This window comes from Thamnophis elegans, chromosome 2 (genome assembly GCF_009769535.1).
Source record: "Thamnophis elegans isolate rThaEle1 chromosome 2, rThaEle1.pri, whole genome shotgun sequence".
Lineage (NCBI taxonomy): Eukaryota > Metazoa > Chordata > Lepidosauria > Squamata > Colubridae > Thamnophis > Thamnophis elegans.
The window spans coordinates 7,091,768-7,110,597 of NC_045542.1; the positions used below are offsets into that span (position 1 = coordinate 7,091,768).

Here is an 18,830-nt window from a genome sequence, read left to right on the forward strand (position 1 = left end):
AACCTCTTATTAATTAACATGAAGCACATTCCGCATATAAATTCTCCTGCACGTTAACTTATATGACCAGGAGCTGCGCGAAAGCATAGGAATGTTTTATGCAGATATTTTGCATTTCAATACAAGTTGTGCAGAAGAATTCTCTGAAGGATAATACTCCATAATGTATGTTTATATCCCACTGTGCAGTCCGTAATGTTATTCAACAATCTGCCACCAGAGGCAGCCTGCGCATTTATGAAGATTTTGGCTCTGGCCAGTGTTTCTATAGACCTGTGAAGTATAATCAATGCTTGCTCTGTAGTTGAGCTACCAAATAATTTTCAGAAACTTATGTGGTGTGGAACATGTGTAAGACGTATTTGTTTGATGAAGGATCTGACAGTTTGAATAAGGCAGAAGGAACAATAGTAGGACATCAAAAAATGTTAACCATGGGACAATTAACAAAAGAATGTGTACATTCTCACTCTCATTCACTCACTCACTCACTCACTCACATAGCCGTGACTGCTAATTACATTCTGATCTCAGATTTTATCTGGAAAATACAGATATATTTTTTAAGGTGACTGATGTCAGGACAGATCTCTCTTCATGAAGCACAAACAGTATTCCACTTTCCAAGCCTCCCTATGTTCCTTAATTAAGAGCATTCACCAATGGATGGGGAAAGCAGGGCCGTGTCTCTGGATCAGCAGACAGAAGTGGCTTCAGAACCCATACAAATATCTCCACTTCCTCCACAAGGCCCCACAAGCTATATCACAGCAGCTGCTGACAGTACAACATTCAAGAGGAAGTTAATGAAAAACATTTAGCAGCATGAAAGCGGGCGGGCTTCCTTCTTACAGCAAGTTCAGTGCCATTTCAACCTATTGCACATAAAGACACGGGGTATTTCCAATCTACTCCTTTGCTGCAGACATCGAACACGTGTATATATATAAATTATTTTAATCTTCTGCAAACCCACCAGCCTGGGTTTGTACTGCTAGTTGTTAATAAATAAAATCTCTATCTTGGGATGAATTCTACGGTAGAAAAAGTCAGCCTTCCCACCAGGTACAAAAATAAATATGGGGGGCCATCTGTTTTTAAGGATCTTTCCTGTAGTCCTCTATGCTGGACCCTGCCACTGGCAGAGAAGTGAAGGATCCAGGAGTGAAAAGGCGTCCTAGATGCACAGACAGTCAGCAGTCCAAAGTTTCTTCCTAAGAAGCTGGGTATGGCTCAGGATAGGGGGCATGAATGGCTGTCCGATTGTTGAGGCCATCTGGAATGGTTGTGATTGTATTTTGCAGAAGCTGTACGGGCAAAAAAAAAAAAAAAAAAGCTGAGAATGCTGCCAATCTTCTTTGGAATGGAAAACTTCTGTCTGTCTCCCTGTTTCATTCAAATCATGGGAAATTACAGAGAAGTGGAGGATTGCACAAATCCTTCTGAAATCAGGTGCTCAACGAAAGTGCTATTTTGCCTTTGGACTTTCCTTGTTTAAATTCACTGAGGCTGGCACAGGAGAACATTCTGAAAGAAAGTGCTTCATGATATTTTCAAAACATATTTACAATTTCCCAGCCTTGTAAAAATAAATGGGGATTAGGGGGTCATCTGTTCGTCTTTTTCACATTGATAGACTGCTAAGTCACAGGGTAGTGTCTTCAGGTTTAAGCCTACATTCTTTCCCAAAGAGCCAAGGGAACTTCCACAATAGATTAGCACTAGGCAGGGGGGGGGTGTCATTTTTAACTCAATGGGATTTTTGTTTGTTTGTTAATGCAGAATTCACTTAATTAGTAATCATTTCTACTTGCACATGAGAAAAGCAAGATAGAAACTGAGCTAGCTAGTTGATTTCTCCAAATCTCTTTTGTTAATGCAGAATTCACTTAATTAGTAATCATTTCTACCTGCACATGAGAAAAGCAAGATAGAAACTGAGCTAGCTAGTTGATTTCTCCAAATCTCTTTTGTTAATGCAGAATTCACTTAATTAGTAATCATTTCTACTTGCACATGAGAAAAGCAAGATAGAAACTGAGCTAGCTAGTTGATTTCTCCAAATCTCTTTTGTTAATGCAGAATTCACTTAATTAGTAATCATTTCTACCTGCACATGAGAAAAGCAAGATAGAAACTGAGCTAGCTAGTTGATTTCTCCAAATCTCTTACACAGAACAGGTTGGAACTGTGTAATATAATAAAACCAGAGGCTCCTCAAACTTACTAGGAATTTACCGTAGTTGCCAAACTTTGCATTAATATATAGAGAATGGGCATATAGAATTTAAATAAAACATTCTATCTTAAGTTTTACATGGGCCATTTTGACTTTTTTCCTTAGAAATGTAAATGTTTGATTTGTTAAGATTCTAAATAGTCTGAAATTATCCCTTAATATTGTTCTGCTTTGTCACAAAACAAGTTACAGTCAAAGCTCGCTAAAAGCGTATGTCTGTAAAAATAGCAAAGAATATGGTTATTTTAGGAAATGTTTGCCTCATTCTCAAATTGGAAATAAATTAATGACTTACTTCTTATAAGTAAGTTAATTGGATTTCATCCAAGAACCTGAAAGAGGAAGGCCAAAAGCAGAGACAAAGTCTACTAAATCTTAACAAGGAATTTTGTTTTTAAAGGCGGAAGGGAGAAATATTATTCTGGCTCTTTTGAGTAGGATTTGAGGCTGTTCAAACAAGGCATACTCAATTGCCTCTATTTGAAAATGAAGGGTGGACAATGCTGTTACTTCTAACCTTCTTGATTAAAATGTGCAAAGGGAGAAATGGGGGGGGCTATTGGGGGCTTTGAGCCCACCGTCACCTGCTCTGGGCCTTACAAATGTTACCTTCAAATCCAATTTCATGGCGAGTTTCACATATAGCTCATTTTTTATTGTCCAAGCAATTCATCTCTTATACCAGATGATTTAATAAAAAATAAATAGTTCTGAACCTTGGGAAATTTAGGATCGACGTGCCATTAACTCCAAAAAGATCTGATGCTACTGCCAAATTTTTAGCTGGTTCAGGTGAAACGGGGATAGAGCCAAGTTACAGATCTTCTCGCGAGCCTTTGGCACTTCTGAGAGCCACACTCAATTATGAGAACCAATCCAAAAGGAGGTATAGTGTAACGGCCACCAAAGGCATGCAGCTGTTGAAAACCATGGGAAGGAAGACAAAGAGGCTGAGGAACCGCAGGGAGCGTGTCAAGATCTTCTCAAGTTCATTATGAGGAGCGGGACTGTTTTCAGGGGGCTTGTGGACACAAAGGCCCTCGCCCAGCCAGAGGCTGCCATGCCCTATCAAGAAGCCCTGGCTCTTGCCTTGTCCAGGGGCATCAAGAGGGCTGGATGGCAGGTCTGTGGGCCGCTTTGGTAGGGGCGCTAGTGTCCGGGCTGGAACTACAAGGGGCATCACCATAGCCTCTGGAATTAGTGGCCTCAAGGTGTTAGGTGCCACCACTCTCAAGCTGGAGTCAGAGTCCTCCATTGGACTCTGCTGGACATTTCCCTCTTCCAGATGATTTAGAAAGCAGCCTTCTAGTAAGACTGGTGGGCTATCACGGCCTGTTCCCACCACCTCAGGTGGTCCCTGTGTTGCATAACCTGCCATAATCCCCTCCTCCTCACTATCTCTGGAGTCATCGCCCCGTTGCTTAGCATAGTACAGTGTGATCTCGTTTGCCAGGGAACTGTTGAGTGCTCTCTCTGGGCCTGTCCAGTTGACTATGAGGTCACGATCAGTCAAGACACTCTGACGCAACGCAATGAGAGACGGCACAGGACTGGCGTTGTTGCCTGAGCTCTCCTCGGACCACTCTCCTCTTCCTCCAAGCTCCTCTGCTCGAAGCCGGCTCAGATGGGACAAGTAAAGCTGTTCCAGTTCTCGATCTATGGCATCTTCCTCCAAGCGATGGGGCAGCTCTTGGTATCTTCTCAACTGCTCCTCCATGCATTCTTCCATGAAGGAGCCCTCTGTGGTGAGGTCACCCTTGCTAAATTCAGGAGCAGCATCCCACTGTCCCAAGGAATGGGGTTCAGGACCTAGCATGAAACCCAACGGCACTTTCAGCTCCTCGTGAGATGTAGTGTGGACCCTGATAGCATGTCCCTGTGGGGAATCAGTAAAATCTACGAGATGATCTTTAGAAGGGTCCTTCTTTTCTGGTGAGTTAGTAGTGATTGTGAGCTCTGGAATCTAGGCAGTGAAGGAAAAAGCAGAAAAAATAGACAAAATGTGAAAAGGAGTAGTAAAATAATATATTTATCTATATTATTGAACGCCGAATGCTCATAGCTACCTATGGAGTGGTAAAAACAGAGCATTAAGTTTCATCAGGAGAGTAAGGAATGTGCCTTTTTCTGCCTTAGGTGTTATGGCATAACAACCCCAAAATTGCATACCTCTAGAGGAAACAAACACCACACTTTACTTCCCAGTTCCATTTGCCCCAACAGGTATTGATTTAATCTCTTTTTCAAGCACACTACTTGGAAAAAATATGTTGTAGGTCAGAAAAAGTGTACATAATTGAATGCGCTATTCTAAAAAGACCTATAAAATCTGAAGTTCAAGCTCTTTTACTACCTATTTTTTAATTGTCCATCTTTAAGAGAAGAAAAATTACCATGTTTTATTTATTGAATTTTAACACCCATTACTTCTTCATGCTCAAGGTAGCATACATTGGTATGATCACTGTACTATCCTGTGAGTAGTATGAATCAAAAGAAAGTGACAGACCAAAATCAGCCAATAAGTTTCAATTATCAAACCAGGTTCATCCGTCTAACTCTGCAATTTTAACCACCATGTAACAGTTGTTTGCTGCCAAGATTTGGTAGCTTGGTGGCTTTGAAGGTTGAGTGGAGGGCTACAAAAATTTAGGATTAGATACAGCCTATAGGTTACAGGATCCCAATCTTATTAAAATTTTACTCTCAGTCTGTATCAAAAGTGTTAATTTTTAGGATAAAAATGGTTACATTTTAGCAAGAACCATTGGAAAATAAAACCTGTATATAGAATTAATGATACATTAATTTTAAGTGCACAATACTTATTTCTCCTCAGAATGTACTGCTTTATTTAAATGAATGAACATCATATATTTCTGCAAGGCAACGCTGATTAAGATGGTTATGTTAAGCAACAAGATAGTAGCCAAACTATATATGATGTACTTATGAGAACAGCAATTTTATTATAAATATTATTCCAGCCTCTGTTCTGTTATTTATGATTTTGATGTTGTTCTTTCCAGAACTAGTACATTTTTCATCTTTTTGTTGGCCTTGGTTTCTAATAATAGATTACAAATTATTTTATCACTTCTTTGTTTCAGTCTTCTTATATTTGCAATGGACAAACAATTTTTTCCCAGTAATCCTGCAGCTGTTGGCCCTAGTTTCTCAACCAACAGTTCTGAGTTCTGTAAACCAGCACTCCCCAACCTTTCTGAGTTGGTGGCCTGGCACACGCGAGGGGCAGGCACACATGCAGCTTCATTTGTGTGAGTGGTGGGCACAAGCACCTGTGCCCGCCACACACACAAGTAGGGCTGTAAGTGTGGCCCAGTTGCAAATAAGCCATGGTACAATAGTGGGCCATGGCCCACAGGTTGGGGACTCCTGTTGGAGACCATTTAAAAAATAAATGGTTGGAGTTGGAAGGGATCTTCGAGGTCTTCTAGTCCAACCCCCTGCTTAGGCAGGAAACACTCTACGACTTCAGACAAATGGTTGTCTAATCTTTTCTTAAAAACCTCCAGTACTGGAGTACCCACAACTTCCAGAGGCAAGTCATCCCATTGATTAACTGTTCTCACTGTCAGGAAATTTCTCCTTAGTTCTAGATTGCTTCTCTCCTTGATTAGTTTTCAGCTATGGCTTTTTGTTCCACCTTCAGTTGCTTTGGAGAATAGATTGACACACACCCCTCTTCTTTGTGGCAGCCCCTTAGATATTGGAATACTGCTATCATGTCATTCCTGATCCTTCTTTTCATTAAACTGGATATACCCAATTCCTGCAACCATTCTTCATTTGTTTGTTCCCAGACCCCAACTATTATCAGATCTTCAGGAACTCCAACACCTAAGCATGTCCTTGTTGACCTAGGCAACAATCAATCCAGTATAGTTTTCTGTTCTGACCCCCCTCCTCCATCCAGGAACCAAAGCCGAAACCAACGTAAAGGAGAAGGTTTCTTTTAATCAGTCAAGACTCTCGTTGGCTGCAAGCCACATAAACAAAGAGATAAGCACTCTGGCAGCAAGTCCTACAAACGTAAGCAGCAATACAAAACAAGCTCTCACAGCAAACCAATTCTCCAAGTTGGCTTCTCTTCATCGTGAACGTTGACTTCTGCAAAAGGGCGTGGCACAAGCAGTCTCTTTTATAATCAGGAGAGGATCTTAATAAGCATCAACTGAGCGTAATCATCTCCTATAATTACGCAGTTGTTTCTGCCGCCGAGTAGCCCTTCGACGGCGTGCATCCCGAAACAACTCACAAGTGTTTTCCTGATCCCTCCCTCTGATCCAAGGCTCCAGTGCTACCTGGTGGCCAACCAGTCTCTCCTCGCCCTGCTTGGAGTCGGCACCCTGTCCAGGGTCCTCCACCTCCTCCAGGACCAACTCATAAGACCCCTCGCTGTCGGAGTCTGATGGCAGCTCCAACGGCACTGCCGGGCCACAACAGTTTTCTATAAATCCCATTTCGCCATATTGTTTATGGGAGAGGCATTCTTTGTGTAGCTTCTCAGATGAGACTGGTCCGATATGGTTGAAGCTCTGCTGTAGCTCTTAATTCTCCACAGAACATGCAAGCCCCACAACCATGTTAAGGGTGTGCCTCATATAAGAAAATAAGTGTTTAGCTTTTTTGATTCAAGTGCTTTTTTAAACTGACTTTCTTCGGTGAAGGTTTTTGGCTTTTCTTAATGTAGTCATTCAAGCCATGCTTTTCTTCCTCCATAGTTTGTTTCACTTGTAAGAGTCCTCAATCCCCTTCAGCTCTTGGCAAATGCAGCCAATCAATATCACTCTTTCGATCCAAAGCATGGTGCACTGTCATTAGTTTTCTTGCCTTCCGATCCAAGTTAACAAATTCTATCTGGGTCCAGTCAGCTATTCCTGCTGTATCTTTAATAACAGGGACTGCCCCAGTATTATTTGCTTTGATAATGTTTCCACCATTTAGCTTTGATTTCAAAATTTTTCAAACACATTTGATATATTTGAAAGAAGTATTTTCTTGTACTTGTTTCTGAATAAATTGGAAGCTTCTAAAATTCCCAAATGTTTGTAGCCTTCTTCTGCTGCTACTACCTTAATCAAATCTTCATTATCTAAGTTGCAGTCCATCATCTGCAACAATTTTGCCTGCCCTTATGGCTATGGTTGCATACTTCTCAATGCCAAAAAACACTCCAATATCTGTTTTTTAATAGAGAATCCAACCTTTGTTTTTCCAAATAATTTTAAATCATCCATACAGAGTAAATATGAAATTTTCTACTCCTTTTTTGACAATTCATATCCATAATTTGTTTCACTCAAAATTGTCATCAGAAAGGCCATTGATACTTTACAGTAAAGCTGATGAGTCACTTAGGAAAATTCCGCATTTGATTTCAACTTCTCCTAATACTTCACTTTTAGTTGTCGGCTTCCTTCATCAAAGCTTCATCAAAATATTCATAAATTGCTGAATGTTTCTAACGATTGCAAAAACTTTTGAGACATTTCTCAATCCAGCTTTGTGAAACAGAATTGAATGCCTTTTTATTTTCTATTCCAAGCAATGAACAATTTTGTGTTTTTTTAAATCCTTTAAAACAATCTCATCATCAATAAGTGGTCTTTGGTTTCTCTAAAACTTCTGCAGCATCCTTTTTGTTCTATAGAGTGTAAATCACTACTTTTCAAATAGCTGTAGACTGATATATATATTGCTTTGATAAAAGGAAATTGGATATAAATTGTAAACTATGATTAAGAAAGGAGGTCTAGAAACTTTGTTATTAAATATAATCATTTTTTAAAATTAAGAACGTGTCATAAAGATGTAATGCTACTGGATGATAATGGAAACAGTTAACGGAATGCCATTATGTGATTTTTCTTACAATTTTGGAATATTTTATATAAAAGGACGTAAAAACAATTATAGTCAAATGAAGGTTGAGATATGATGATAGTAATATATATAAATATATTTGATTTAAAACACATAACTTGATATGAATTGTAGGTGATGACTGTGGAAGGGATGCACGAAAGTTTTTTTGTAACCAATTGACACACTTTCTACAATTTGTAATGGAAGATGGTTTTGTGATGTTTTTTGTGTTTTGTTTGTCTGTGTTTATTCAAAAATAAAAAATTCTTTAAAAAAAGAGAGAAGGCAGTCCTTACTTTATCGAGGCTCTGGGCTAGAAGGGAGCAAGGTGGGAGGATGGGTCCTCTTTTAACAACAGTGGGATTTGGTTAATAATGGCAACGGGGACTGCCTGGCTTGCTGTTGCCAAATGATGTGGTCATGTGATGTCACACTTTACAACTGCATTACTTAACAATGGAAGTTCCAGTCCTAATTACAGTCGTCACCCAAGGATTACATGGGGGAAAAGAATATGGGGAAAATTGTCAGCTGAATTAATCAGAAAACTGCTCAAATGGAAACATGAAATATAGATACAAAGTTTAAAATATAATTGAATGCACCTTGTTACTTATGTCTGTATGATTGTATATCGTCATTAGGTATTACCATTTTTTTGGAGTATAAGACACACTGGAGTATAAGACGCACCAAGATTTTGAAAGGGTAAATTTTTTAAAAAGGTTTTTGCAATTTGCAGACCTCCCAAATCCTCTGCACGCCTCCATTTTGGTGAAAAACGAAGTATGCAGAGAGTTTGAGAGGCCTGAAAAGTGCTCCTGGGGCTGGAAGGAAAAAACGAGCAAAAAAAGGGCATGCATAGCCTTTAGGCGGCTTGTAGAGTGCTCCTGGGGGCTGGGGGCAAAAACGAGTTAAAAAATGGCCCGTTTTTCACTGGTTTTTACCCTCCCCAGCCCCCAGGAATACTTTGCAGGCCTCCCAAACCCTCTACACGTCCATTTTTGTGAAGGGGCGGGGTTTCAGGAGGCCAAAAATGCTGTATTCAGTGTATAAGACGCACCAGATTTTTACCCTCTTTTTTGGGGGGGGGGGGAAAGATGCGTCTTATATTCCAAAAAATACAGTATGTATTATTTTGTACATTAGCATAATTATTACCTAAAATATTGCACAAAGTATATGGGTTGTCCTCGAAGTTACGGCTATTACTCATTCAGTGACTGTTGAAAAATATACCGGTGCTGAACGAGATGGACCAGTTTATGAAATTGTGGCCTTTGCAGCATCCACATGGTCACATGATTGTGATCCGGGTGCCTGGATGCCATTCTTGCAATTATGCCAGAACGAGCTGTACTCATGTGATCACCATTTACAATCTTACTCTGTAGCACCTCTGTGGTGGCCCCCACCAGCCCGCCCATACTCTGTAGTGCCTGTCTGCAGTCCCTGCTGTCCCACTTGTGCTCAGAATTACCTGCCCACAGCCCCCACCAACCTGCCTGCATTCAAAAGCACGGGCCTGTGGCTCCTGCCAACTGCCTGCAGCTTGCCCATATTCAGAAATTCTCTCTCTGCCAATCTGTCTGCACTCCTCTCCAGCTGCCCCACGCCCTGTAGCACCTTCCCGCAGCTCCCCCCCCCTCCTCAGCACCCACCTCCCCATCCACCCGGCTCCTTGCCTGCGACTCCTGCCACTTACCTCTTAACAACCCATATGATCCGGAGGCTATGATGGCAACTGGGACTGTGATTGCCAAGCAGCTGATCAGAAGCCAGCTCTTGGCCTCCCGGCACGCCGCCAATCAGCTGGTCTAAACAGCTGGGACTGCTGCTGCCGTTCGCTGCTGCCGCTCGTCGCTGCTGCCGCCTCTCCAAATCCCCCTTCCCCCAGATATGGCAAACCCCGCTAGGGTTTGACACAATGTGCTTTACGACTATACTGCTTAGCAATGGAAATTCTGCTCCCAATTACTGTATTATCATAACCTTTTTTCTCATGTGCTATATAAATATGTGTTGATGTGTATGAAGAATCAGTGGTGTCAAAGTCAGGCCACTCTGACTTTGTTGCTCTTTACCTGTTTGATTGGAGTTGAAAGCTGCACCACAGAAGAGTTTGGAAATTCCTTGGATAGATTTCCTTCAATACTTGTTTCTGTGATGAGAGAAAGAGAGAGGAAATGTATGGTGATAACAGGGAGAGAAAGTACAGAATCGGCATTCAATATGGAGGACGATTTATTGGCCACTCACATTCTCAGAACTGCTGGATAGAATCAGAAAATTGTACTTCTGTGAGCTCAGAATGGGATCCTGGACATCCAGTTTCTTAATAATCTTAGTTTATAAATATTTTAAACATTCTTTTAGAAGCCCCTACAGTCAGCATTGAACTTATATAATTATTGAATAAGCACCAATCTACAGTAACTAACAAATCTCAGAATTCAGTTGGCAGAAAGGCCCCAATTTTTTTCTTCTTATTTGTATCATAATGTATATTAGAGCCGAGGTGGTGCAGTGGTTAGGGTGCAGTACTGCAGGCCACTTCAGCTGACTGCTATCTGCAGTTCAACAGTAAAAATATTGGGTTTCTGTCTGGATGGTCTCTTGTGACGAGCCGATAGACAGAGAATGGAAGCAGTGAGCTTCCTCCCATATTTGGGCATACCAGGGGTTGTGACACTAAATACACACACACACACACACACACACACACACACACACACACACACACATATGTCCAGACCTTCAGATCTGGAACCAACAATAATTAGCACTCTTGTTCTTCAAATCCATGTATTTTCAGTGGCCTGGTACTTCAAAGCTGATACACAAAGAACCTTATTTTTCATCCTAGCTCATCCTGCTTCACTTTTTTTGCCATCTAGGACTTGGGATATCAAGGGGAAGTGGGCTATCAGACATTCTTGTACAGCAATGAGCCTGAAATCCGACGCCTTCTCCTCTTCCTGGTGGAGAAGTTCCCACGAGATGCCTCAGAAGATGCCAACCAGCCTGTGGGTATGGAGGACTCTGGGGTTTGAAAGAAAAGTCAGGACGCATCAAGGCCGAATCTACAAATTGTAATTGTGTGTTTAAACTGCTGTTCCTTGCAGGCAAGTCTGCCACTCTTCACAGAGCCATTGCTGATGCCATCAAGAGACAACTGGCCATCCCATGGGTACCCCCTGCCTGCCGCACTCCTGGCTTACAGCTTTTGCAGGTTTGTTTCCCGCTCCTCAGCTTAAGCCGATAGCTTGATAAGCAAGAGCCGAGGTGGCGCAGTGGTTAGGGTGCAGTACTGCAGGCCACTTCAGCTGACTGCTATCTGCAGTTCGGTGGTTCTAATCTCACCGGCTCAAGGTTGACTCAGCCTTCCATCCTTCTGAGGTGGGTGAAATGAGGACCCAGATTGTGGGGGCGATATGCTGACTCTGTAAACCGCTTAGAGAGGGTTGAAAGCCCTATGAAGCGGGATATAAGTCTAACTGCTATTGCTATTGCTATATCAGAGTTTCTTAAACAGTTTTCACTCAGGACCCCTTCCTACTTTTAAAATTTATGGAGGACCCCCAAAAAGCTTTTGTTTCTATAGTTTATATTTATTGATCTTTATCATATAGCTAAGTCCTTGACTTACAACCACAATTGACCCCGCCCAATTTCTGTTGCTAAGCAAGATAGTTGTTAAGTGAGTTTTAACACGGTTTATGATTTTTCTTGCCACAAACAAGTGGATCACTGTAGCTGTTAAGTTAGTGACATGGTTGTTAAGTGAATCTGGCTTCACCCCTTATTTTGCTTGTCAGAAGGTCACAAAAGCTGATCACATGACTCCGGGACAGTGCAACCGTCATAAATACATGCCACTTGCCAAGTGTCCAAATTTTGATCATGGGGATAGTTGCAACAATTGTAAATGTGAAAAGGCTCATAAGTAACTTTTTTCAGTGCTGTTTGCAACTTCAAACAGTCACTAAAGAAATGGTTGTAAGTCAAGGAATACCACCCTGCATTAAAAATTAAAATTGATGCATCTCCTGCCACTATCACTTCTCATGATTTCAAGTGGGAAATTTTAATATTATATTAGTTTTCAACAAATAATTTTGATTTGACAGGAATATATGAAATAAAATATAGATATAGATCTTTAAAATATGTAATATTATATATAGATATAGATATATAGGGGGATATAGGTATAGATCTTTTAAATATGTACAACTCCAAAAAGATTTTGAATACAAACTGATCTAAAATGAAAATATACAAGTTTAGAAAATACAAAATTGAACATAATTTTAGAATCCAGAAACATCTTAATTGAATGTTCAAGTTTATACTACTTTTGGGTAGTCTGTCAAGCCATCAAGATATAATAGAGGAAAAATTTGAATATTAAATTACTTTTCATTTTCTGTTGACAAAACACACTTTTCAGTTTGATTTTTTTTAAAAAAATTAAAAAATAAACTGAAAATTGTTTGATTTCAACAATAAAATAAACCGTAGAAGAAACAATTCAAAGGAACTGCCTGTACGATTTGTTCCCCTAGAAGTGTGTTAATTATTAAACTACAATAAGGTTTCTCCTTACAACAATCTGAAGAACAGCTTCACATTCACCAAGGACTGTGAAATGTATTGTGGGAACGCTAAGCTCACCACCATTTTTTGAATTGCTGATCCCAATGCTGTATACTTTTCTGCTGATACCATTGCTCCTAGCTGTTCACCTTGATAGACAAGGCAGAGAAAAGAGGAAGGAGAGAAATTTCAAGAGAGAGAAATCTAAGTTTCTCTTCGAGGCTCAGAGTTGATTTTTTAGCTCTTTAAGTCTTAGCAACAGGCTACAATTGTACATACAAATTACTTCCAATTTACTATAATGATATGCAGTTTGTTTACCTGCCATTAGATTATTACAACTTTAGCAATCAAATTCCCGTAATGTTATTGCGCTATATCCAAAACATTTGTAGGATTCCATGCAGCCTTAATTGTGCTTGAACTCTGTAACTATTCCTTGCAATCCTTTCCCAGAACTACCTCTGTTCTCTTGCCTAGCCCATGTTTACAGGATGAGAATCCCTCACTTCCTTTCTTGAACCATTTATGGTTTTATTTGCTCAGAGATGTATTTTATTTTATTATTTTGTTTCATTTCATTTTAGCGTGAGATAAACACACACCAGAGGTGGGTTTCTGCCGTGGATTTGCCCTGGATCAGGTGCACTGGTAGCGGTGGCGGCGGGAGGCTTCGCCCACTCAAGACAGTGGACATATCCAACACACCTTCCTTCTATTTTCCTCAGAACAACCACCATGTGGGTTGGGCTGAGAAAGAGGGGTTGACCCAAAGTCAGATTTTCATGGCTAAGATGAGACTTGAACTCACGGTCTCCCACTTTCTAGTCTGGTGCCTTAACCACTAGACAACCCATTTCTTTTGTACAGAGATAAACCATTAAGTCTATAAAGTACCAGTTGAGATCAAACTCTGGTTCCACGCATGAAAAGGAACAAACTATGAACTGTGGAACCTTCTTCCACTTTTGGTATCTTGGAAGAAGATACAACCAAGTGATTAATTTTGAGGATATATAGAATATATAGATTCATATAGAATATGTATGAAACACACAGAACTACATACCATGTATGCTCAATTTCTTTTCTTTTCCTTGTCTACATGTTTCCAATTCTTCCCCACAGTCCAGCATTTTCACCAATACTTGACTTATTTGGCATCCCTTTGAATTGGCTTTACTACCAAAAGATTTCACTGGGACAATTCTGTCTGCCCCTCTGAAAAAGGGCCCAAAATCTGATCTCACATTAATTAATTAAGAAATCATAAGAAAGGATCCAATGTGGTTTCAGGACTATCTGCTATTCATATGCTGAGGATATCTAGCTATATTTGTCCTTTTTTGGCATGCTGAATGTGGATGTCTCAAGATCCTCCCTGTGCTGATTTCTAAAGTGTAAATAACTGGTTTTGGAAAAACAAACTGAAGCTAAATTTGGACAAAATGGAGTTTTTTCTTGATTCAAAGACTTGACTTCTTTAGATTCCAATACTGATATGCTCAACATGCCAATAAAAGATTAGCTTACAGCTAATTTTGCTTTTCCACAGTGGAGCCCAGTCTATGGAATTCCTTGCAATTGGAGCTGAAGCTGTTCCTTGCATTGCTACAGTTCTGAAAAAGTCTCAATGTTTCTTTTTATTTAAGTTTTTCATATATGTTAATGAATTGTAAGCATGTTTTTAATCATGTAATATTTGGCTTTTATTGATCATGTTTGAAATGCAAAGGCATGGTTTAAATACACATTCTTTGAATGTTTGGCAAATGCTGCTTTTCTCGTCTCCAAGCCCTTTTTTCTTTTGTGGCTGGTACATGTCTATATTAAATATTAAACTCAATGGTTGTTGAACTAATACTCCCAGTTTAACTTTAACTGTTCCTCTTTCTGTTTATATGTATCTACTCTCAGTGCATTCCATGCCGCTGGCAAAATTACATTCCAGCATCCAGCATCCATCTGTACACATGTAAATTTGAATGGAACTGTGAATGGGTGATCTGTTGTAACATTCCTAATTTTTAAAAAACTCCAGAAGGAGAATTGAAGGTATTTTCCCAGTTTAGTAGATATAACAAAATAAAAGCTCTCCTGGATCTAACCCAAAGGCTTCATTTAGTCCAGCATCCTGTCTCAATGCAGGCATCTTCAAATGTTCAATGGAATTATTTACTTCGTCTGTATTGATCACAGTGACATTTTCTTCTTTGCCCTCAAATGCCAGGCGAAGAAGATCCAGCGAGCAACTTACCTTCAGAATAAATATACTGAGTTATGTCCTCTACTTGCAGCTCATTTTCACCTGACCTGCAACAGAAAGACTTTGTGAATACTGGCTGTTAGGAGACACATGAATTGTTGATATGATCCCCAAGACAAATAGGTATCAAATACGTATTGCACAATATGCACTTTTGATGCAGTCTGTGTTCTCTGCGATTTAAAGTTTTCTTATTAATCAACTTTATAAAAGCACTGATGATGTATTTCATGTGCTAAAGGACACATTGGGAATCCAGAATGGGACTGGTGTGCACAAGTTCCTGATAATGAAGGGCCTGGAGAAATGAACTTAAATTCATCACTTAAATATATTAGACCACAGAATATTTCTTTCTATATTTCACTGGGAGATTTGAACTCAGTTGGGACTCTTTAATAGGAGTTCAGGAAATGCTTCTGAACATGTGTAGAGTACTAAAAGAAGTAATTAGCAGCAGGTCCCAGCTATGAATAAACACAAATATACATTCATCATATTAATATATATGCAATTCTATCTATATGTCTCTTCTATTTAAACAATGGCTTCACGAGAGACACAGGCAGGAGGGAGAAAACAGGTAGTTCCTTAGTTTATTAAACATAAGAGTCTTACTTTACTACTATAGGCTGGATGACAGACATAGTATGAAAGAAACCTTCCCCTTACCCACAGAGGTGCTTACAAGTTTGTGAATCCATTTGAATTGTTAATATTTTTGCATCCCTGTATCTCTTGCCATTAACCTTAATGGTCCAAAGGTTCATAGATGGAAAGAGATAATGCAATCTTCCCTTCTCATCATCTGGAACACACATTCACTATTTCTATCCTGTTTGTGTGACTTGTGTGGTTGTGGCTTGGTTGGCACATTAGCAATAATTTGTTTTACAGGATAGTACTGTAATCCTTGCTCTTGTATATCCTGTTTTGCAGTGTCAAGGACTATCTGTACTCTTATATGTAACTTTCACTGCTGTACCCAAATTTGATCTAGTTATTGTTGACACATATGAGTTTTCCAAGTGCCTTCTATATTTACTGTTATCAGATGAGGATTGCTCTTCTTCCTTTAGGAATTTAGCCTCCATAGGTTTGTTGGCTGAATTGGTCACTGAGCCATAGACATTTTAAAACGACCATAATTTTCTGTTTCTACCTGAAGAAATGTTTTTCTTACTCAGCTTTTTCAAACTATAACAGGAAAATGCTACCAAGCTCTTCCCTGGCTGAGTCTTTCGGAATCTTCTTGTCCTGTTTATCCTCATTAAAACTTATTAAACCATCAATGTTAATTCAGGATAAAGGTGTCTTTATTACTTATAAATCTCAAGTTTAGACAGGATCAGCCTTGCTCTGTTCAAATCCTTCCTTAAACGACACTTGGTTTAGTTTCTCATTTCAGGCACTGACAGCCTGCTTTTATTTCATAAATGCTTTTCTGTAGTTTGCTCATCAGGTTCTGAAAGAATTCCTGGGGGCTGTTCCATATGAATCTCTAATTCTCCCTGTAAGTCTTTAGTTGGTCACCAACTGTGCTTCTCCTGCTGCTATGCCTAAGAGCATCCTGACTAAAGTCACTCTGTGAGTGAGATGGGAGGTATCTAAACTTTACAAATAAAAATAAACTATGCTTCATAACAGAGGCAAAATTCATCATAGTCCTCTTTCTTGTTTGGGATTATCCCTAGTCCAACCATCTGGCTTTGTAGCAGTATACTTCTCCATTTGATCTTGAAGCCTCATCTGCATTGCATTGGTTTTGTTCTGGCAGGTAATTTTTATTTTTATTTTATCCTGCCTTTATTATTATTTTTTTCAGATAGAAAATTTGTTTATTTTCCATTTTCATAGCATATAATCACATGTATACTATTACATAGTCAATATCATGTTGTATTATTAAGTAATTACATCAATTCATCTTACCATCAACTAACGAAGGGAAAAACAACAACCAATTATTGGCTCTTCTGCTCTCCATACACCATATTTATACCTTATCCGACACTTTCTTCCCCCTCTCTCCTCCCCCTTTCTACATCCTGTCTTCCCTCCATCATTTTCTATTCTACTTCCCCTTCCTTTCTCCTTCTCCTCTCTCCCCTTACCACTCCTCTTTATACACCTCATCTTCCCCCCTCACCCTCTCTCCTGTCCCTCTCTTCCTATCTTTCTTCTCTCCTCTGCTTCCCACTCTTCTACATCCTATCTTCCCTCCATCATTTTCTACTCTACTTCCCCTTCCTTTCTCCTTCTCCTCTCTCCCCTTACCACTCCTCCTTGTACATCTCATCTTCCACCCTCACCCTCTCTCCTGTCCCTCTCTTCCTATCTTTCTTCTCTCTTCTGCTTCCCCCTCTTCCTCTAATTCACTTGATGAATTTCAGCTTCTGAGCAAACTCCCTTTTGTGTTGATGGTATTTATAATTCCATTTCAATATACATAAAAAAGAAAAAATAGCAGTATACATGTACAATCATAATACCTTAAAGTCCAACACCCCCTTTATTATTTTTATAGATAACTCAAGACAACAAATTACCATAGATGTAATTAATACATTTCTACATTAGACTTAGATGAGGGAATAGAAGGGGAACTCATCAAATCTTCAGATGATACCGAGCCGGCAGGAATAGCTAACACCCTAGATGATAGGCTCCAGATCCAGGTGGATTTTGACAGACTTGAACACTGAGCCCTAACTAACAAAATGAAATTCAGCGTAGCAAAAAGTAAAAGTATTGCACACTTAGGCAAGAAAAAACGAAAGTACATATATAGACTGGGTGAAATCAGGCTTAATAGCAGTAACAATAAGAGGGATCTTGGAGTCTAAATGGACAACCAATTAAACATGAGCCAACAGTGTGCAGCCAAAAAAGCCAATGCAATTCTAAATTGCATTAACAGAGGGATTCAATCAAGATCACGTGAGGTACTACTGCCACTCTATAAAGCCTTAGTAAGACCACACCTAGAATACTGCATCCAGTTTTGGTCACACTATAAAAAAGATGTCGAGACTAGAAAGAGTGCAATAGCAGTAGACTTATAGCAATAGCAGTAGACTTATATACCGCTTCATAGGGCTTTCAGCCCACTCTAAGCGGTTTACAGAGAGTCAGCATATTGCCCCCAACAATCTGGGTCCTCATTTTACCCACCTCGGAAGGATGGAAGGCTGAGTCAACCCTGAGCCGGTGAGATTTGAACCGCTGAACTGCTGATCTAGCAGTAGCCTGCAGTGCTGCATTTAACCACTGCGCCACCTCGGCAGAGAAGAGCAACAAAGATGATTAGGGGACTGGAGGCTAAAACATATGAAGAACGGTTGCAGGAACCGGGCATGGCTAGTCTAGTGAAGAGAAGGACCAGGGGAGACATGATAGCAGTGTTCTAATATTTGAGGGGCTGCCACAGAGAGGAGGGGGGTCAAGATATTTTTCAAGGCACCCGAAGGCCAGACAAGGAATAATGGATGGAATCTGATCAAGGAGAGATTCAGCCTAGAAATAAGGAGAAATTTTGTGACAGTGAGAATAATCAACCAATGGAACAGTTTGCCTTCAGAAGTTGTGGGAGCTTCATCACTGGAAGCTTTCAAGAAGAGACTGGACTGCCATTTGTCAAGAAATGGTGTAGGGTTTCCTGCTTGGGTGGGGGGGTTGGACTAGATGACCTACAAGTTCCCTTCTAACTCTGTTATTCTATTCTATTCTGTTCTGTTCTGTTCTGTTCTGTTCTACATAATACTCCCTCCTCCTCCTATTTTCCCCACAACCACCACCATGTAATGTGGGTTGAACTGAGAGAAAGTAACTGGCTCA

General features: G+C 40.0%; 1 protein-coding gene across 1 annotated transcript in view; it reads right to left on the minus strand.

The window, feature by feature from the left end:
- Positions 1-497: 497 nt before the first annotated feature.
- PPP1R3F (protein phosphatase 1 regulatory subunit 3F) overlaps positions 498-18,830 on the minus strand; it is a 41,388-nt gene continuing 23,055 nt past the window's right edge. Inside the window, exons 2-4 of the mRNA XM_032211690.1 lie at positions 14,985-15,040; positions 10,213-10,289; positions 498-4,202 (exon numbers count right to left, since the gene is read on the minus strand). Coding sequence (XP_032067581.1) covers positions 3,102-4,202; positions 10,213-10,289; positions 14,985-15,040 — 1,234 coding nt within the window. The 3' untranslated portion in view covers positions 498-3,101. The remainder of the gene's footprint in view (positions 4,203-10,212; positions 10,290-14,984; positions 15,041-18,830) is intronic.